Source organism: Antrostomus carolinensis, unplaced genomic scaffold (genome assembly GCF_000700745.2).
Source record: "Antrostomus carolinensis isolate BGI_N321 unplaced genomic scaffold, ASM70074v2 scaffold3379, whole genome shotgun sequence".
Classification (NCBI taxonomy): Eukaryota; Metazoa; Chordata; class Aves; order Caprimulgiformes; family Caprimulgidae; genus Antrostomus; species Antrostomus carolinensis.
Window position 1 is genome coordinate 70165 of NW_010337683.1, and position 22588 is coordinate 92752.

Genomic DNA, 22588 nt, shown 5'->3' on the forward strand with positions numbered 1-22588 from the left:
GCCCATAAGGAAAGGAAACACCATTTCTACTTCCCACCATCCAGCACAAAATAATAAAACATCTCAGGCTATCAAGATGTATTATGAAATTACACCTTGTTAGTTAACAAGAAGTACAGTAAACTCAAGTCAAAAGAAAAAAAAAATAGTGTTTTATTAACTACCACACTGTTATAATACACTTTAAACGTACAATAAGGTAGCCTTTAAATTTGAGGTGGTTTTAAGAATAACAAATGAACAGATTTCCAAATGTTTGTAAATAGGTGAACTGCAGTAATTATTGTTGTACATTTTTTTGAAAATGGTATAGCACTTACAGACTGGCTATATAACTTCATTTTGTACATTTTTCTATAATTGAAAATATAAACAGTAATTAAAAAATAAAAAGAAAATTCAGCATAATAAAAAACATATATGTTTATCAGTTAAATGTACTGGATACATACAATTTTTAAGGGAAGAAGCAAAAAAGGAAAGATGGCTGATATTTAAATGCAGATTGACTAACCAAAAACTAAACAACAAACAAATAAAAACCTCATAAAACCCCTAGTTCACTATGACTATATCCATATGTTTGGGAGCACTGTCAATATGGAAGTGATTTTTCTGTTGTATTTGCATATGTTATATTTTACTTGTAATTTACATGATGGCTTTTAAGGCCCTGGCAGACAGATGCTTTTTGGAAAAAGATTTGAAAAAAAATCACTGCTGAGACGCAATACACCTTATTTTTGGTCCTCCAATGTTCAAAAGAAGGGATATACTTCACTATAACATTTGCCTTACCACCCAAATGCCTCAACCTATACATTTTTTTTTTTAACATTTTAAGCTTTTTAAACATTGGTTATATTGCCCACCTTGGTTATTGAAAGAATATTAACAAGACATCATTTTGGCAAATTAAATCTTAAACATGGCTTTTCAATAGGATTTAAAAGGTGACTATCCCTAGAGTTCCATGTTAAAATGTAGTTTTCAAAATCTTACAAGAGTAATGCTTAAAATATTGTACATAGTTAACCTAATTAAAATAATTAGCTTCAAAATGACAAGTTGATGAGCTAAGTAAAGCCTACACTATGTAACATTTGCTTGGAAACTTGATTTGTCAGTTATGCATAATAAAAATTCCAGTCATCAAGAAAATTACAAAATTTCTTTTATCATAACATGATTTCTTTTCACCCATCAACTTCTTTTATCTTACAATAGATAAATACCAACATGTTCTCATTTTTTTTACACTAAACCACACAGGATTGATGCATTTGGTTAGACTACCATTTCCATCGTTAAATTCTTTTTTTTTTTTTTTTTAATATAACTTGGTAAAATTTCATCTCTTCTAGATTCCAAAAGTACCTACAAAACCCATGCAATTTTACCATTTTAATATACTATGGAATATCATACAAAGTAAGGCATTTCAGTGTCATGTATAACCAAGTTACTGTCAATCCAAAAATTTTTGCACATCAATAAAAAGATATCTAAGAACTTAGGAACAATATTCTTCTCACTACTGTATAAAAATAACCACAATTAATAGGTATCTTGTGTAATATTTACTCCATTGTCTCGTTTCCCGAAACTGTGACAAGCTGTAAAGGTATTTCAGTGTTGGTAAGAATATCCTGATTGCTGGTGCCAGATGTATTAACAGTTCCTATTCCTGAAACAGAACCTTGTTGAATATTTGCAAGGATAAGTGTTGTTCCTCCTGCAGTAATCAAAGTATCATCAGGTGTTGCTTCTACTGATGCCAGCACTGTACTGCTAGAGTGAATACCTTTTTTATTCTGATGTGTTTTAATGTGTTTGGCAAGGTGGTCACTTCTCATAAAGCGTTTTGAACATTCTGGACAGACAAACTTCTTCTCACCTGTCACAGAAGATAGGAAAAAAAAAAAGTGTTTTCAGGAATATTAAAAATAACACATGGACACAAAAAACTGAGATAACTTACTGCCTTTAAGAGTCAGAATTCTAACATCATCTATCCTGAAGAAAAAAGCGACACAACGTGATAAACTTGTGTGTCAAATTTCTAGAACTGATTTATTTTTCTGTGTCTCACTGAGTTTGAGCAGATCTTTCAGGTAAGCTAAATAATTCAGGCTGCTAAGGTTCACTGCAATTACTACCAATAAATAACTTTAAGAGGAGAACAAAAGCTGCCGAATGATGGACAGAGAAGGCCATATGAGCTCCTGCAGAATCACACTTGAGACTGACAGACAAGATCATGGGGTAATTCAGGTTTGAAGGAACCTCTGGAGGTCTCTCGTCTGATCTCTATCTAAGCAGGTCAGACCTGGTTGCTCAGGTATTTATCCAGTTTGGTCTTGAAAACCTTTAAGGTTGGAGACTGCAGAAACTCTGGGCATTCAGTTCCAGTGCCTGGCTGTCCTCACAATGAAAAAGTTTTTATTTGTATCTCATCTGAACCTCTCTTGTTTCAACTTGTGTCTGTTGTCTCTCATCATCCCACAAGTGCACCACCAAGAAAAGTCTGTCTTTGGCTTCTTAATGGTAACCTTGCAGGTACTAGAAGGTTGCTATTAAGCTCCCCCCTGTCCTTACTCTTGTCTTTGTGCAGCTGAATAAACCCAGTTCCTACAGCCTCTCCTCTCAAGGCAAATGCTCCAGCTTCCTGATCACCTTGGTTGCCCTTTAGTGAACTCAATTCTGTTGATCAATGTCTTTCTTCTACTGGGGGCTGAAATCTAGATGCAATATTGTAGATGCAGTCTAACCAGTGCTGAGAAGATGGGGATAATCTCTTCCCTGGAACTAGTGCCTCTGCTTCTGTTGATACAGCCCTGGCTATCTTTACTGCTGGCTCTTGCTCATGGCCTTGTTGTCTGTCAAGACTCACAGGTACTTTTCAGTAGAGCTGCTTCCCAACTAGTCAGTGCCTGTGCTGCTGCAATGGTTAATTCCACCCCAGATGCAGTACTTTGCGTTTATCCTCACAGAATTTCATAGGGTTCCTGTCAGCCCATTCATTCCTCCTGAGTCTTTCTGCACAGCAGCCTTGCTCTCAAAGGCCTTAACCAGTCACCCCAGCTTGGTGTCATCAACAAACCTAAGAGTGCACTCTCTTGCCTCCTCCAGGTCACTGGTAAAGGTGTTCAAACAGGCTGAAGGATAGATCCCTGCAATTCTCTACTTTTTACTGGTATGCAGATACACTAGGAGCCATTAACCATTCCCTCTGAGCTGCATCCTTCAACTGGCCTCTTTTTTTCAAACCTATCTGGCTGTCCATCCAGACAGACCATAACATCCCAGCTCGGGTTCAAACATCCAACATGTCTAACAAAAGCCCACCATTAGGAACAAAACATTAAATATTTTTTATAGACATTGCAAAGACAGTTTTCTAAGCAATGTAAATGCTGATAAGCATATAAATTATTTATCTATAATTGAAAAACCAGGTTTTTCAAATAAGTCTAATTTTAAAAGGTAAGCACCCTGCAGCTTGAACATTATAGGACATAATTATGGGTTCAGTTTGTATGAAAATAGGTAATACAGACAATCACTTTGAAACAAAGTGCTTCTTGAAAAGGTGGAAGATCTAAACTATTTTTTCTTCATATTAGACAAAAGGAGAAATGTGAACATGAAGTTCTTAATGGGTGGTCTAACCATGAAACTAGAAGATGTAGAATGATGCACCATCACATGCTCTTCCTTGATTTTGTGAATGACAGCTCATCTCTTGGACATCTAGTCTTCTATTTTTATTTTTCTTTTTTAAAATGAGAGAAAACTGTTAAACTTTTAAGCTGGAACAACAGTTCTAATCTGGTTCAAACAAATGAAATGCATTGCTGAACCTGAATCCAAGTATTATGATTAATGTATATTAAATATATACATTATGCTTAAATATCAGTTCTAAATCAAAAAAGGCAGCTGTTTTTCCTCCTCAGACCTACTTAAGAAAGCAAAGTGTATACATAGCTCTAAGTATTTGCTGATTTTAGAAAAGTCTCACTACACTAAAATCAACCCAACACAAAGATCTGTTATCCTCTTAGAAGTTATTTATCCAATCCCTCTCCATGACACTCCTTTAGCTAAATGCACCAGAATCAAAGACTGAAAACCTGTGTGCGTTCTTCGGTGTCGCTGAAGCTCATCACTGCGAGTGAACCTTTTGCCGCAGAACATCCAAGTACAAACAAACGGACGCTCTCCAGAATGCCAGCGGAGATGAGCTCTCAAATGTGAAGTTTTCCCATATACTTTGCCACACCCTGGTATGTGACAAATGTGTTGCTTCTTTTTTCCCAAGTTGGAGCCTCTGTTAAAAAAAACAGAGAAGTTGTTAATTCTAATGCATTCCTCCTAGTCATACGTACAAGTGAGGTTACAGATGCCAACAGATCTGCTCACAAACCTGAGCAGCGGCCCATTTTTGTTTCAAATACAATCTGAATCCAGTACACTCCGTAAGAAGTTGGAACTAAATTCTATAATGCTATCCCAATTCTGCAACAAAATATAAATTCAACAGTATGTAAAATTTAAATTATAGAAGTGCAATCTTAAGCAAGCATATATGTATATGAAGTTGGAAACATAGTCATTACAGCAATTTGTACTACTTTGATGCTGAAGTGCCCATATTTTAAATTTTTCCCAATTTCAGTTTTTACCGTACCAAATACTGTTTTGGCAAAGAAAAACACAAATGACTGCAATTGCCAAAATGGAAACTGGAGATTTTGGCAACTGGGAAGAGAACAGATGGGACTTTTGGCATCTTGGGAAACCTGAGAAGCAGTCTGAGGTTGGGGGATGAGCATACTAATCTGAATATTTCCACTAAAAGGAGTGGCAATGAAACAGCTGATCTTGCTGACATTTACATTAATTCCTTGATATTTCAGGAAAAAAAAAAATCCATCAAAATGAACACATAATTCACGGATAGTATGATCCAGACTTCTGAGTTCGAAGCCTTTTTTAAAACACTGCTTCAATGAAATGGTAGGTAACTGATTCAGGGGAAGCACCTACACCAAAGCTTAACTTTTTTTTTTTTTTTTTTTTTTTTAATAAAATCACCAGAGAGAGGTAAGAGCCTCTGAAGATCCAGAGAAAGAGATCAGCCTGGCCAGTGCTGGGCATCATGATTGATTTCAGCCAATTTAAGTGTTTGCTGCTGCTGAAAGGGCACCCCAGGGAATAGATCTGGCTGACAATGCAGTTATATGAATGGTAAATGCTGGTACAAGGGAGGAGATTGGAAAATGCAGCCAAGCATCAGGCCACCTTATTCATCAGCAACGTTAACTTAGAACAGCTTAAGTGGATTCTGAAATCACAGTCTTGGGTACTTCATCCTCCATGACTGATTATACAATTTTCAGCTCCCTCCCTAGGGCCATTTTTTTCCTTAAACTGGGTACTCAACTTCTGCTTAACAGTCCAGTGGCTGAAGGATTTGCCAAGCAACCATTAGACCTAGATTCTCAACCCTGCATTCAGAAAAATTCTGGTTTACATCGAATGAGGGTTCAGGGTAAAATGCATAAACACTTGAAGGAGCTAGCACTTGGAGCACGCACTTCTGAACAGGCACAGAAATTAACTCACCCTAAAAACTCACAGCATCTAAAGTGAATTCCAACCTAAGCATATATGCACCTAAAATATTCCAGACAGTCCAGAAAAGTTAGGAGAAAAAATCCAAGCCCTAAAAAGTGTTTCTAAGAAGTCTCAATACAGAGTGATCTTTGTAGTGTTTCATTAGTAATTTTGTCTCAGAAGAAAAAACTATCACTTTTACATACCAATTATTTGTTACGACAATGTAAGTTTTGACTTCAGAACAAATTCAATGGCAGTAAAAGTAGAGAGTCCAGAATGCTTTTGACCCTGCTGTGATAACAGTACACTCACATCAGCCTACAGATATGGTGACAGAAGAGATTCTGCTTATCTAATATTTTTTGTTTTATTGCCACCTCTCAATTCTTAGCCTCACAGAAAGTTCACCTGCCTGTTTTATCCGGCTTGTTTATAAATTGAATGTAAAAAATTCTCTGACATCTGACCTGACATCTCAAGCTCTTCCATCACTATTAGTCTTTGGACTTAGTCCACTTCTTTGGACCAGGACAAACACTGCCTTTTTTACATCTCATTCCTCAGCTGAAACATCCATTTTTGCTAACCTTTGCTACATCAAAACTGTCAGGTTCACACTCTTCCATGGAACTCCCTCCAGCCAAGATTAAAAAGAAAAATTAACTGTAATGTTGGGCATTTAACTTTGTACTATGCCACCTACACAAAAGCTCAATATTCACAAGTTTTGAACCTTCAGACAAATCTCAAAGGTGGTTAGAAGTCTTTAGATTGCCCCCTTTCTTTTCTAGCTTCTCAGCCTCTGCAGACGGTTAGGCCACCACACAAAACTCACTGTACCTGTAAGTTCCAGCGGCATTCATCTATCAGCCCAAAACACCCAGCTCCCCAGACTCCAAGGAAGACATTTTCTGTATTCCTCCTTTTGCCTTACTGCAACTAGTTCCACAGTTCTCAGGCTCTAAGTTCAGCTCCATCTAAAGATTCAGTTCTAAACAGCTCTTCTGCAGGTCGTCGTGTTTGGTGGCTCAAGGCACCCAGCAATTGTGGTGCGAGGCAAAGGAACGCCCAAGGCTCTTCTCCATTATACAGTCTCAGTAACTGAAAGAATTCTCCACAGGATCCCACTATCCTGTGTCTTTTATTGCCTATCCAAATCCACGTAACCCTAAGAAGTGCTGAGCCTGTGCTTATTATAACAAAATGTATTTCTGCACTTGAGAATATATTTCTGTATATAGAATACTTTTTTGTATTTGGTATTTCATCCTCACACCTTCTCCAAATATACTACAGTCTTCCCCTCCACAATATATTTTGTAGCTTTGCATGACAGAGTACATAAATGTGACACAAATGACATGAAATCAAATCAAAATTCCCTTAAAATTTAGGAATTTAATTTAATTTAAAGATTCCTAAATCAATAATTTCAAGTTGCCTAATTACACTTTTAGTCGAGACTGAAGGAAACCAATGTTCAATTCATGGTCAGCTTACTGTGCCTAGGTGGTGTAGTATAAATAATTCTAAGCACCTCACCTAATTTGTAACAGAACTCCTTAGCGGACTCTGAAGTTCAAAGTGAGGGGAAAGTTAGGGATTCACAGAATTAAATCTGCAAGACTACTGTGAATGAGTAATTAAGTGCATTTATCCTATGCAGCTTCATACAGGTATTTGCATGTTTGCTTCATGGGTGCTCTAAACTGACTGGATACGAAGTAAATTCTCTCTGGAGGTTCTGCAGCTGTGACAGCCTGGCACTATGCCCTAACATGTCACACTAAGAGGCCTTTCTTGCTGCACTGGCTAATAACCATCATCACTAAGCAAAAGGATGTGACTCAGGCCTACTCCTCAACTGGAGTCTTCAAATCAATTAATATTTAAGTTTTTTCATAGTACATTTTAGCTTTATAAAGACTGGAAACCATGTTTCTCAGTAACCATGCAGAATGGAATGGTTTCAGCAGAAGACACCTTCATCCACTGAGAAACTGGACAGCAAAAAAAGGCAAGATACTTGACAATAGACATATTCAGCCAGTACTCTTAGAACTCTTAGAGCCATAGGACACTGACAGTTCTTTAAAGAGAACTCAGTAATTTACACTATAGTTCTCACATAAATAAGACTTCCATTTTAGATAAGAAACTATTATAGAAATGGACAAATTTTAGTGTACTGAAAAGAAGCCCCTGCACAAACACACCTAAATATTTTCACTTGTAAAAGGCAGCCTATTATCCCCACTTCTTCTCTTATATCCATTACTGAGATGTTTAAAAGGAAGTGTTTTGGAATACAATAAAATCCTTACAATAACAAAAAACGGAAGAAACTTCGATGAGATGTAGAATAATGAAATACAGCTTCTTATGCAGCACAGAGGTTTTATATGAACTGGAAGTTAGTACCTCTTTGTTAGCCAAATCTCTACTAACTTTCACTGAAAACAATCAGTCAATTCAAAATTTGGTATTTAGAGTTATTATACAAACCTTGTTTTTCTTAGGAAATCAGTGAACAAGAAAACCAGGATAACTGTATTTTCATAACACTCTAAAGCAATCAAACTGTGGAAAAAAATGCTCAATCAGTGAGGAAATGTGGGAACACAGGATTTAATCAAGTTCTTGATATATGATAGGAAGCCAATCACAGATGTGCATATTCCAAAATATTTCATTTTCATATTATTTAGGGCAATGTTCTATCCTCCTCACTTGTACTAGGTGGCATCTAACTCCAGATTTTTCCAACTAATCTCAATGGAGTAACTCAGAAATGTAATAATCTGCTCGTCCATCTACAAACTCAGAAAAAAAGGCTGCAGTCCCTTATTGCATAAGCTTTTTTGCATAAGCCTCTAGTTTTGCATCACTGCAGACAACCGCTGTTAACTAAGGCTCCTTTTTCCCTCACTGATTATTTGTTTTCATCATTACATGCACTATATGACACTGAACATTACATACCTTCCACCACCTTCTTTGCAGTTGGGACATGTACAAGCTACTCGTCGCAGCCTTTTTCCCTCTTGATGTGGTTGGTCCCCTTCCTCATCTACCACCTGTACTCTCAGATGCGTTAGATCATTGGTATTCAGTGTAGAATCACCACTGAGCTGCCACTCTTCTGGATCAGGCTCCTCTTCTTTAATCCTAATATCTGAGGAAAAGAACAAACACAGATCCATAAGAAGCCCATTAAATAGAGAGAAGGAAACCATAATGATAAAATCTTTTTTACTGTTGAGAGCACTATGTCAGTCAAAAGTCAACATCCTTTAGTGCATACTGACATTGCTTCTGTGCCCTTGTAACCTGTAATGTATTTTAAAGGTTTATCTTACTATACATTTCAGAGTTGAAGACAAGCTATAACAAAGTATTAAAGTTTAAGTGTGAACTGCTCTTGGTAGTGAACGCTGTCATCAGGAGGATTTTGCTTGCTTGAAACTTGAGAAAAACTGAGGAACAAGAGGTTGAAAAAAAAAACCCCATAAACGTATGTTTCAAATGATCCTGAGCAGCCATTTATGTTTGCACAGGATTTCTCAATTAGTGTGACATGTAGTAGAAACAGCCTTTCTCAATGACCTTCAGAAGTTTTCAGTATGCACAGTGATATATAAAGTAATACAAGAAATCAATTAAATAAAAGGTTTTGACCTAAGAAAGACCAAGATATCTGAAGAAAACAAAAAATTCATGCCTTTTTTCCACTTTCCCCTTCTCACCTCAAATTTATGCCTTTCCCATTGTACATAGAGAAGAAAACATTTAGGGAAGAACATTATTCAACATTAGAAAGAGATAAACAACACACAAGACACTTTAACATTTTGATGAGCTAGTAGTCAAAATAGGTTTTTGCTGGATGCAAAAAAGCCTTCTAAATTATCCTCATAACAATGGACATTTTCAAGTATGTGTACCTTGTCCCTACAGAGCATTCTTTCAATCTAATTTAAGAACTAATTACAGCATCATAGGACACTGTAAAACAACAACTATTGTAACAAATTTACATTTTAATAGGAACACTTTTCCCCTCAGACACTATTCTGATTTCCCAATGAGCTGAAAGTCTGTAAGTCTGGATTTCAAAAAAAGACAGTTTCACTTTAGAAAGCCAAACCCCAGCCCCTTCTTTAGTTCAGCAGAGTAGTTTACTTTGTATTTTTTTGTATTTTTTTGTATTTTGTATTTTTTTCAGTGAAAATAATTAGCCACTTACACAAACTAATAAGCAAACCATCTTTTTTTGGGGGGAAGCTTCAAATTAAAGCTGTATGTCTTTCTGGATGTATTTAAGAGACTGCTTTTTCTGCAGAACAAACTCAGTTATCATGCAGGTTTTTATCCTTCACTCAAACCCCACTCAAACAATGAAACCTTAAGTGAGCACTGTGGCCATTCTAAATTATTTCTGGGACTCAGTGCATCAGCCATCATCTGTATAATGAGACAAAGCTACACAGATTGCATGATAAGACATAAGAACAACTGTGTTGGGTCAGATCATAAGCACCATCCCATTCCAGTAAAGATCAGGAAAGGCATAAATGATAAAACATGTAAAAAGTAATAGGTATCTCGTTTACCTTCTGAATAATCTCCAGCATTCATCTGTTTAGAGACAAAGGACGTAGCTACACACAAAAATTTGCTTGGTGCTAATAAAGTCTCAGTCCAGTCTTTCCCAACACCACAGTTTGTCTTCCTTTTAGTAGCACATGTATAACCATTTGTGGGACTGTGCTGTAAAGTACATCACTAAAGTTAAAATAATTCCCTAGGAAACCACTGCACTGGGAAGAGAATTCCAGGTCAGCAACAGGGAAGTCTAGAATATTTATCTGGTTCGGCTGCAACAGTCAATGCTAGAAATTAAGTTTGCATGAATATGACAGGCTCTGAGCTGTGGGAATCCAGGAGCTAGCACACTCTCTTTCGCTGACACTCTATGCGTGTGGTAACATCCAGCAGAACTCTGTGGTAAGCTTTCGCACTGCCCAAAGTCACCTGCACACTAAGCTTCACTGTTACCATGGGAAGTTCACAATTTCAGACAGCAACATAACAAGTATCTTTCATGTGAAGACCTAGAAAACCTCTGTGGTGACTTCTGGTCCTCTGCAATAGCCACCAATCTATCTTTCCTACCAAGTTAAGTCATTTTATGAGATTCACCTATGAAATAATTTTATTATACATAATCATTTGTATATACATGTTATATATAAAATTCATTTTACATAAGCAAAGCTTAAAACACTATACAACATACAAAGAGTTTATAGAATTGATCTTTCACACCAGATACTATTAAGTCTACTAATACATTAACTTACAGAAACTTTAGAAAATGGCAAAAGCCTGGACACATAATAGGAATTTAAATACAACAAAATGGCAAGGCTGCCAGCACAGGCCAATTCAAGCCTCCAAGCAGTTCTTTAGGACTGAGTATGTTAAGCATTCAAAATTCTTTTACCACTCAAATGCTCCACAAAACATATATTGTATAAATTCAGTTTTTATTTAAAATAAGAATTAAAGTAATGTTAATAAAATAAAACATTGTATTGAGAAGATAATTTCATTATGATCTTATTAACATTAGACACTGGCATATAGCGAGCTTGTAAAGTCAGTAGCTGAACCCAGTTAGCACTGCATGTGCATACTTCAAAAGAGATACCAACATGTCCTAGAAAGATGAATGGATCAAATTAGGGTATAGATCTGTACTCCCAAGACCCAGCTCCACTACTAAAGTCAAACATTCCATATAACATGATTTCTCCTGTTATATTTGCACCCCAAAGTCATACTCTAATAATAGGTCCAGAATGTCTATTACTGCACATCAGCATCCAGGACTTTCTGCCTTCAACTCATGCAACGTTTGCACTTCGCAAAACTTCACAAACCATCATGAGTTCCTTCCAATTTTTTTTTTTCCCTCATCGATATCTCTCTATTCCCAGTCCCTGCGATCGCCACCACTACTGCAGCAGCACAGAGGCTCATAAATAGTTTTATAACGGTAAGACAGGAAGCGTAGCTATTGCTTGAAGTATTCTTCTGAAGGACCATCTTCTACTCCAGGCACACAGAAAAGTACAATGTAAACTGGCAATTTACAGGCAGGACTTTTTAATACTTAAGTATGTAGATTGTACTTTAGATAAAAACAAAAGAAATATCAAAAGACAAAGTGTTTATCTAGCCTCTCCAGGATGTAGTATAGTGAAGAGTGGATTGCTGCAAACCCCCTGGTGAATCTGATCGCCTTAACAAGGAGGGCCTCAGAGCCAGTGAGGTTGTTGCCCTCTAAGTAGGTTTTACATTATTGCAAGAGATGAGGGAAAATTCCGTCACTATATTTGGGGGGGGGCACTGTAATTTAGGCAACAGTAAGAAAATGAAAGAGTAGAAGGGACAAACCATGGGGAGAAGCAAAAGATAATACCCTTCTCCAATGCGATGCAACCGGAGATTATGCAAATTCATATAGATACCAACAACTCTGCATTCCTCCCTTGGTATTCCTCTGGACATTCTCCATTCTAACTTAGTCTCAACTGATGGAACACCAGGTTTTACACATGGTGTGGAAAAATTTGAGCATAAAAAAAATTTTACATAATCCCTAAAGTCACAACAAGCTGATGCAATCACTGGTAAATTTAAGGCAACTTTTGTTTTTTACCAATTAAACACAGGCTAAATTAAGGTTACATTTTCTTCACATCTTATTTCCATGCTTTCAAATTCTATATGCCCTCACTTTAAGCTTAACTAAGTTCAAAACCTAGTATTAGGTAAGTATGAAATTCAGACAAAGATAGTTTCAAACTGCCTGCAGATTCTGAAAACCATATATTCTGTTCAAGTTGTTCTTGGTGTCTAGTGAGCTAGATTTCTTTTAGGTTTTGCTTTTAGGTTTGCTTAGGTTTTCCATCCTTTTCCAAAGGATGGAAATTGGGATCTTGGTGTACAATTTTGTTCCAAAGGTAGTATTTCACAGTCACAGAAAGCCCAGAGCTGGCTACAATATGGAGCAAGTTTAAGTGTATTTGTCAAATAAAAACAATAACCAAGAGACTCGTTTAAAGTGCTTCAGAGAAGAGTAACTGAACTGACAGGATGAAACTATGCAGATGTAAATGCAGCTTAAACTATTATTGACTACATTTCAACTACAGTGTGAGAGAATTACTGCTGCCCACTGATAGATAGGTTATTGACCTACTTCACCATGTATCAGATGAATGCATCAGTTGAGTTTCATGGACTATCTTGGTCTGTTTCAACTAGGACTTCAAAAAAAATGCTATTTTCTTTATCTATGGGAAAAGTTGTTAGTTCACCCAACAGCCACAGAAACAGTGATAAACTGAGAAGGGAGGACGATGCAGTGCAGTAACACTTCATTTGAGGACTACGCCACCATTTTATTTTCAGAATGTCACACAAAGGCACTCTCAGCATTACCTGTAACTGTCTCCAAACTGCGGGCTTCTAGTTTAGCCGCTTTTCCTAGATGCTGAAAGCCACTCTGCCTTTTTAATCAGCTAAGTTTTACAAGTTCCTGACCTGGAAAGCAGAAACATGGTCTTTCAGCTGAAAACAGATTTGCAGCAGCACCACACATACCTTCACACCTATTTCCTCACAGCAACACAAATTGACTGTCTGCAGTTTCAACATCTTGTAATCAGTCATGCCTATTCATTTATTTTTCCAAATAGATGCTTCCCTTCCCAATCCTCCCAAGAAAACAGATGTGAATTCCCATCTCCTTTCCATCTTCTCTTGTTAATTGGGTTTTCAGTTTTCTCTACAGTGGAACCCACATTCCCTCAGTATCTTGACTCATCTTGCCTTAATCTCCGGATATAAGGAAGCTTTAATAAAGATGTTCAAATACCTTAGACGCTGTTCTTGTTCATTCCCATCTAAACTAAACTTCCTAAACTAAACTATCCAAATCAAACTCTTCCTACTATTTGGTTGGCCGTGCAAGTCTTTCAGTCGGGAAACTCAACAAAGTTAATAATTTCTACTCTGATTTGCCCCCCAAAACTTAAGCGCGAATTTAGGCATGTTTATTACTTAATAAATTAAAAGGCCACAGAAGATACACTACAGAATGTCACCTTGAAATACCTGTGAACATCAACTCAGAGAGAAGACTATCATCTACTTTCAGTAGCTCTAGACCACATTTTAGGTTTCTGAGGAAAACAACTGTTGTGTACAAGTCTGAGAGCAGGACCCTCACAGTGCTGAATATTTAAGCAGTACCAATAATATGATTAAAAATAGGTATTTCTTTTCTTGCAAGAAATGCCCCATACTGTATTTACAAGTGATTCTATGCATTATTCTAAGCTGACTATTTAAAAATTTGAATAATTAAAGCACTTAAGTCAGTGCTACCACAACACTTATTATGCATCAAAGAACAGTTACTTACCCTACAATAACTGCAGTTCTTTGAGATGTGTTGTCCACAGATTCTCAAGATTTTTAATTCTTATGGACAGTAATGCCTGCTACAGCATGCCCTTATTTTTTCCTTTTTTCTCATAGTTTAAAATATAAGAGGGTATAACTAGAAAGGGGGGAGAAGAGTTAGTTGATCATGCCCAATACGGAAGAAGCCAGGAACTGCAGAAACAGGTAATGGAAGCAGGAGGACACAGAGAATTCTGTGACCAGCGAGGTGAAGTATTCCTATATAAAAGAATATCAGACTGCTGCTAGGGTCAAGCAACAGAACTGTCAGCAGTGATTCAGGAAGGCAGAACTGTTCAGTAAGTATTTCTGTTCTCTATTTATGTAAAACCAAGTAACAGTCCTATTACTACATGAGAATGAAAAGCTTCCCACTGACAGTAAGTCAGGAAGATGTAAAAACAGCTACTGAAATAAACACTTAATAAATCAACAGATTAGGATAATTTTAATTCAATAATTTTAAGAGAAGGCTGAAGAGCTCTCTGCAGTTTTAATGCTGCAAGCCTTAGACCATATGAATGCTCTAGTGGGTTAGAAAAAAGCTAGCACTGTGATAATACTGAAAAAGGGTAAACAAAGACTCGAAGAAGAGAAAAAATTAATGCCACTCAAAATGGGATTATGGGAACAAATAGATTCAAAAGTCATTAAAAAAAAATTAATGATGACACTATTGATGATATAATATACTTGAGAGTTCTGAACAGCACTTATTAGGATACAATAAAACATTTTGTTTAAGAAAAAAGAAATACAAAACATACGTGGAATACTTGGATTAAAAACTGGCATGAAGTCTAAACGCAGACTTATAACTATAATTTCTGTATGATAAATAATGAGGACGTCACTGACAGCATGTATTTTTCCTCCTTTTGTCCCCAAAAATTATTCTCTTCTGAAAAAACGTGTCTTCTACAAGCAGTGAAAGACCATCCATCTACAACCTGGCCTGACCTTCAAGGAGGCAATCACAACTAAGATCCTGGTGAGAATTCCTGGCTGTTGTCCTTGGTAGAAACTTCAGGTGCTTTTTAGGAGCCAGATGCACTGACAAGTCAGCTTGAGAGATCAGAACCAAAGTATGTGATCCTGCCAGCAGGTTCAAAGGCAAGAAAACTGCACAGAACCTGAAACAATGGACCTAAAGTGCTGAGACTGCAAATAGACAGAAGATGAGTTTCCAGCCTTCTTTTTAAGTTGAAGCAGTAATGGAAATAAAATCCCCGTGCCTCTTTCACTTCATGGATACTTGCCATACATCCCCATAGGTGTAAGAGTTTTCCTTCTGCTTCAGGAGGATCTTGTAAAAAGGATATTTGAAAAATGAAAAAGGAATCAGTACCTGAAACTAGGTAAGATACTCTTTTGTGAACATCCTGAGGATATCTGAGCCTAAGATAACTCAGGTTAACCTCCTTAACCTTGAGAAACTAAGTTGCATCACCAGACACTCAGCAAATATGACAAAATATTCACTTAAGAGTAACATACATACAACAAAATTTCACCTCACCATCACGGGCTGCAAGAAAATTAATTAGACTCTGAGCTGTTTTGGAACATAGAGCAGAAAAGCACATGAAGTACAGACACAGAGGAAGGATGCGACAACTCAATCTTTTCAAGAATCTGAAGTAAAAATGTAAATCTATTCCACTGCAGTAGGTACTGTGTTAAAAAAATAATAATAATCAGACTAACTAAAGTTAGGCAAACTTCCTCACACTTCAAGTGAGATAATTTACTATATGCTGTTATAAGCAAGATTGTGAAATCCATACAAGCATGATTGTCTAATTCTTCCACAATTTATTAATTTCCTTTGAAAACAATAAGAAAATAAGGAATGTAATTTAAGCATGTTGAAAGCAAACTATTTACACAAGATTGGTACATAAATAGCTCCAATTCCTGCACTAACTTAAATTTGTCAGAGTTCCCAATTTAATTTTTCATATCAAGAATAAACAATGGAGGAATTGTTTTCAACTATTTTGATTCTCTAACATGCAAACTAAATGCCTCAAATGTAAATAGGATAGCCCAAAATAGATGTTGTCAGATGAAAATATTTAACTTAACATCATTCCTTCAATTTACTTCATGCGTTTCTTAAGACTTTTTTTAATAATCAGATTCAGTTTCATAACACCATGCCCTTCTCTCAAAAGTTTGGTATAGAGAAAGTCTTAGATGGAAAAACTGCGTAACTAAGTAAAATTAATAAGGTGAAAAACTGGAACTTAAAAAGAAAGAGAAAAAAACAAGTTGTGTAATATTGAAAAGCAGGCAAAACTTTTTATAAGGTTCTAGATGCCAGAAGAAAGTTACACTTTAAGTAGCAGTCTACACTACTTCACCAGAAGAATTAAAACATTGAAACAACCACCCCTGCAAATGAAACTCTAAATATTCCATTTTTAATTTTGTTTGTTTGGAGGTTTAGACTGTTTGACCTAACAGATGTTAGGCCAAAGCCTCACAAGATACTGGCAGATGAAAGATAAGTCATCACTTGAGCAACTGTTTACCTTGAAAATTGTTTGCCAAATTTTTGGCCAAATTAAGAACACCTGAATTACTTCAGCGTGATAAAGACTTCAGGTTCTGGCAGGAATGGAATGAAGTCCCCACCACAAATAGCCAACCACTCCCACTGTCTATCAGCTGGTATAAGTTAATCAACAGGCATGACTGTAAGCTTCGGTGGCAGCAGCCAGATGAGTCCGTAAGTAGCTGTGTATACTCCTGCAGAGGAGGAGCTAGGAGAAAGATGTAGAAACGAAGACCTCAGTTTTGCAGTAGCACTTTGAGTCAACCCTTGAAAGGAATCCCTTTGCCTTTATTCCAACTGCAGACCAACCTGGAAAACTGTAGGGTTTTTTATTTTTAAATAAATGAATCTTCCAGCTGAGTGTGTCTGAGCAAAGTCCCTTCTCATGCCAATGCTACTTTCTTTCAGTTCACTTCCTAGTTTCTTGAGATGCTACTGGAATAGTCAAAAGAAGTATTAAAAAAAATATATATCTAGCATCTTATAAAAAGTTAAGCAACCTAGATAAGACCCGGCAAAATTGCCTGTTTTCAGGAAATAACCAATCCAAAACCATGACTCAGTACACAAATAAATTAGCTGAGACACTATTACAATTAGATTTTGATTAATACCGTTAAGTTTCCTTTGTCTGGACAATAGCTTTAGGGGACAAAAAAAATCCAGTAACTTAAAAATTCTCTCAAATTGACAAAACTTATAGGATCACAAACATGAAAAACAAGTTCGTATATTTCAGTACCCTGTATTTTTCCAAAAGGAATGTTACTTTATATGAAATATTTGAATAAGAAGTCTATAAACATGTTAATAGAAATAAATACCTTTCCTGAATAGGTAAATTTCTAAAGAGAAATGTAGAGCTGTGCATGTAATGGCTCTTTTTGTTACACACAATGCAGTATTTTATTACAAACTGCCAACAAAAGGAGTAGAGTGCTAGAGAACTTTCTCAGGTTTAAGTTCCTCTTAAGACCAGAAGACCAAAGCCAGAACACAGGTGAGAAAGATATCTCTCTGCCAGTGTTTAACATGTACATACTATTTGATACAGCTTTTTGTTTTGAAAAGTCATGCTGAAGGAAGTTTCAGCTATGACTAACCAATAAACACCCTTGCCTTCGCCACCGCAAGACAACACTAAGCACAACAAGGAGGAATGTAAGCTCTAATAAACATTCCAAGATAAAACAAGCTCAGAACAAATTCAGTGCAATGGAAGTCTCTGTGTATATCTGCTTGGTAAAGCAGACATTTTGATAGAAGCCAAATTACTGGACATTTTTCAAAGAAAACTGTACGTTTACTGGACAAAGCTATTAGTTTTGTATTAGGGTTATGATGACTTTCCATTATGAAAACAAAATGTAGGACCCAGGTAAAGACATTTTTTCCTCTCACAGACTCATGAAAACAGTAAAGATGTCCTCTGCTGCTTACCTGGGAAGCGAGGTTTGAAGAACACTTCTCACATAATGGGCTGTAGCTACCAAAATCTAAAACCTAACCTACAGTTTTCACAGCTACACCACTAACAGAGCAATCTGTGTTATTTGATCTTCAGATAATTATCAACCACCTCTGACCCAAGACTAGGAATATTTTACTTTTATTTTTGCCTCAGGTAGAAAAGTTTTGCTAAATGAAAACAGAAAATATAGCCCGACTATTTGTGATGCAAGTAAGTGCATTATGCAGGCTCTGGGGGAGAAAATACAGGGTAACCTTTCTTATTTTGCCTCAAAGCTTGTTGGTAGTTTGCAGAAAAGAGGAATCAAGTAGCCTCTCACCCTTTAGCTTCAACTTCTCTCATTCTGCTGTCCCTTCCACATACCTTCCCCTCTTTCAGTTTAAAACTACATTGGTTTTACTCATTTGCAGATCAGAAGAGCAATATATTTTTGACTGCAAAAAATTTTGTTAACGATTTCACAATCTCCTTCTAATTGCACATCTATTCTTCAACCTGAAGAAAGAGTGCCATACTGTATTGTAAGGGGTTATAAATAAGCAGGGGAGGGGAGGAACATCACTGAAAAATATTATCTCAGACAACTCTGATATAGACAAAATACCAGATGCGTATGGAAAAGACACTGAAGGTCAATCAAGATAATTCAGTCTGATTCTGTTAGAAGCAGTTTCACATTGATTTCACTTCAGAGAAAAGGAGGGACCAATTAAATTCTCCCCAAATTTAGGGGACGGCAGTTTTAATACCTTCCAGTCCATTTACTATTCCTAGACAAGTAGGAAAATTGTCACTATAAATCTCCACGCTATCTTTCATATAACAAGGTGTTTATAGCTATTCACTTCAGGCAATAGTTTCTGCTATTAATCTACTGCTTCTGCCTATTCAATCACATTTCATATATCCCACTTACACTCTTCCCTTCCCATGTGAAATTCCTCACAGGAAAATACAGTTAAGGATCACTTGGTGGAATTCCCTTGAGTTTTATTATGAACCACCATTAAAACACCCTCAAGGACCACCAACAGACAAAATAATACACACAGCACCCTCAACTTCTTTTTCATGTGTCTTTTGGTTCCTCTCTCCTCTTCCTTTCTACCTTTCCTCTCAATTTTCTGCTATGTTACTCCACAAGCAATAACATTAGCTACATGATCCCATACCAAATATAAATCTTAGAAATAAAGAAGTTCTCATCCTCCTTGTATTTCATATTATAGCCACAGGGCCCTTTTTCCAACAGTTAGATTCTGACATTTGAGTTTAGGTATATCATCATGCACAATACATGCTTGTTGTTACTGATGTCTACACCCGCTGTCCTCATAGGTAACAAGGTGTGGTGGAAACAAACCAAGACTTTCTGTGGTCACTGGAAATTGAAAATTTAAGAATTAAGATTACCCAGCAAATGCTGTAAGCAGCACATTCATCTCTTTGGTGCTATTGACTATAAGCCAATGTTGCCTACAAGAGCAGGCTTATCTAGGTCTGGGTAACTTCACCCTGATAAGTCCATAATATAGAATTAATTTCCAAAACAAAACTAGAAAAACATCCCAGCTGATTATTTTAAATTCAAATTTTAGATCCCAAAGGGTAAGCAAGTTTCCTTACACAGAATATACCAATATCAGTAACTATGTTAGTATTATACTCAGTAGGCTTTTGAAACAAGTCAAATTCAGCACCTCCTCTAGGCATTTTTTCACTTAACATTGTATTCTTCTCAAATGCTTAAATAGGCTTACAATACAAAACACCTATGTTTTACTTGAGTATTTATGCTTCAGTATCTTAATGAACCAGAGCTTTGGATCACATGACTATAGCAAAACAGCAATTCCCAAAATACTTTGTTCAATAGCTCCCTCACAAATTACTTCTCCTGCTCACTCTGCCCCTCATAACTAGCCTAGGTAGAACCTTGCAGTGATGAGATTAAATGGCTTCTGGTACAGCAAAATGTCTTGACCCTCAATCACCTCATATTCTTTCTTTTAGGGAGCTATGCTCTGAAATTTGGCATGCATCATATCAAATTTACTAAAAATAAACAGCCATGTTTACTTTTTTCTCACGTTAAGAAATATCTATTTTAAGAAAACTGCCTTTCTTTTCTGCTCACAGAGATAAAACAGTGTGAAATTTATCATTAACCATTGTACATTCTGAAACATAATGCAAATAAGTAGTACTGGAAATTCACATAGGTTCTTAAGCACCACCTCCATTTTGATATTTACATGCTTGTTTCACTTCTGCTTACACCAGTTCTGTACACTGTAGTTACACTGATATGACATCAGTAGGAAACAAATTTAACAAAATAGCAGATCAATAACAGCACCTCAGGGGATCTGAAAATTTTCAGGGAAAAAAAAAAATGGTATCAACAGAAATATTTGGATTTTCCATGAAAACTTCATCTACTCAGGATTGGGAAGTGTAGGGTATGCTAAAGACACTGCTGTCTTAGAAAACTCATAGTCGATTTCCCCCTCCACGATTTAGTATGCAGACCTTCTGCATGATTAAGATTCATAAGCACCAATAAACATTGTATTGGAAGTGCTGTTAACTAGTATGACCAGTTAGGAGTTACAAGAGCTTATACTAGAAGAAGTGAGGTGGGACTATATTCTACCATTACAGTGGTTTCTAATGGAATGGTACTTTCAAATAAAATCTATCATCGCTATGTTTAACCCACTGTATTTTGTAGGCTTCCACAGCAAGACAATAATGTTACAATCACCAACATTCAAACCATCCACATGCAATAATAATAAAAAAAATTCTGCAAAAAGAGTAAAATAAATACCTGCAGGACTGCCAGCATTTTCTCCTTGATGCAGCTGAATACCAGCAGAATCTATAGAGTTTACTGTAACTGTCTGTAGATTTGGCAATTGAGCAGTGCTTAGACTAACTGGAGTTGACGTCAATGCCCCACCTGCTGCAACTTGACCAAGAGTGAGAGTCTGCACAGGGGTTAGAGTTATTTGTTGACCAGGTGCATTCTGAATTTGCAAGTTCTGCAAGTTCTGAACTCCTTGCACTTGAAATGTCTGCCAGGTTATCTGCCCAGAAGGGGTCACTGTTTGTGCCTGAATTAAAAAAGTTCCAGGATTCAGCTGCAGTTGAAGATTTTGAAGAGCCTGTTGAGATATACTTTGACTTGCTTGCACACCATGGATTGTCTGTTGCGCAATACCTTGTACAATCTGGGCTTGACTGGTTGGCTGCTGAGACTCTTGAAGCTGTATGTGTTGTACAATTGGCTGTGCTGTGGAGACCTGAATATTCTGAGCCTGCGTGTCATCAGAGACTGATGTCTGGATGTAATTTCCCTGAAGATCAGAACTGTGAACTTGACCACTAGTTGTAGTCAAGTTGTTTGCATTTTGTTCTAATATACTTGAACTGTCTATGGTAACGGGCAATTGTGATGAAGATGATGTTGGCACAAACAAGTCATTATCAGCGGCGGTTTCGGTAATTTCAGGAGAAACTTGCTCACCAGTCCTTTCAGAAGTATCTGAACTATCCATGGCCTGTCCAGTATTTATTAAGTGCCCATCCGCATTAATGCCTGCTGTCATGGTTTGAGAACCACTGCCAAGTCCCAGAGAATCTAGATCAACACTATTGATGGGTACAAAAGTAATATTTCCTGGCAGTCCAAGAGGGACATTAGCAACTACCTGTGCTTGGCCAGGAAAAGACGAACCACCAATTGCAACTCCCTGAACCTGGACTTGACCAGACTGTGATAAGATATTCTGAATATTAGCTGAAGGTGTTCCAGAGGCAATGATGGTTTGATTAGAGCCAGGAATGATCTGAATTTGACCAGTTTCTTGATTTATACTGCTATTATCAGAAGAGGCTGCAAAGCCAAGTTGAACCTGTTGACCATCCGCTGTCTGGATCTGGGGTATTACTTGGTATTGTACGTTAGACACTGTACCATTCGACGAATCTGATCCTGGTGCAACAGAAAAGATTTGTTGATTTTGCAAACTCTGAATAGGAAGGACATACTGCCCACTTGAAGTAACTGTGGCAGCACCTGGAATCTGTACTATATTACCAGCTTCATCCTTTATAGTGGTAGGAGCTGCAGACAAGACCTCCCATCTATTTGGAGTTCCTGTTAATTGCACAGAAGCCAAATCTCCTGTCTGAATAAAGAGAAAAAAGAAAAGACAAAATTAAAACAAGAGACATACAGACTATATGCTAGAACAGTCATGCAGTACAACGCTAGAGATTGATACACTACTGGAGAACATGCAGTGCAGCCCATATGAACAGCAGCAACTGGATTAGAACTACGAAATACAGATTTTGTAAGTGAGCTAATGCCTAAGTCAGGGTAA

At 36.9% G+C, this 22588-nt stretch overlaps 1 protein-coding gene across 1 annotated transcript; it reads right to left on the reverse strand.

Annotated features, from left to right (window-relative positions):
* Nucleotides 1–129: 129 nt before the first annotated feature.
* Nucleotides 130–22461, reverse strand: LOC104530600 (transcription factor Sp3). Its single transcript, XM_010175246.2, is given in 5 exon segments — nucleotides 130–1897; nucleotides 4137–4333; nucleotides 8608–8800; nucleotides 21028–22404; nucleotides 22407–22461. Coding segments are annotated over 5 exon segments (2139 nt in total). The 3' UTR covers nucleotides 130–1580.
* Nucleotides 22462–22588: the final 127 nt, after the last annotated feature.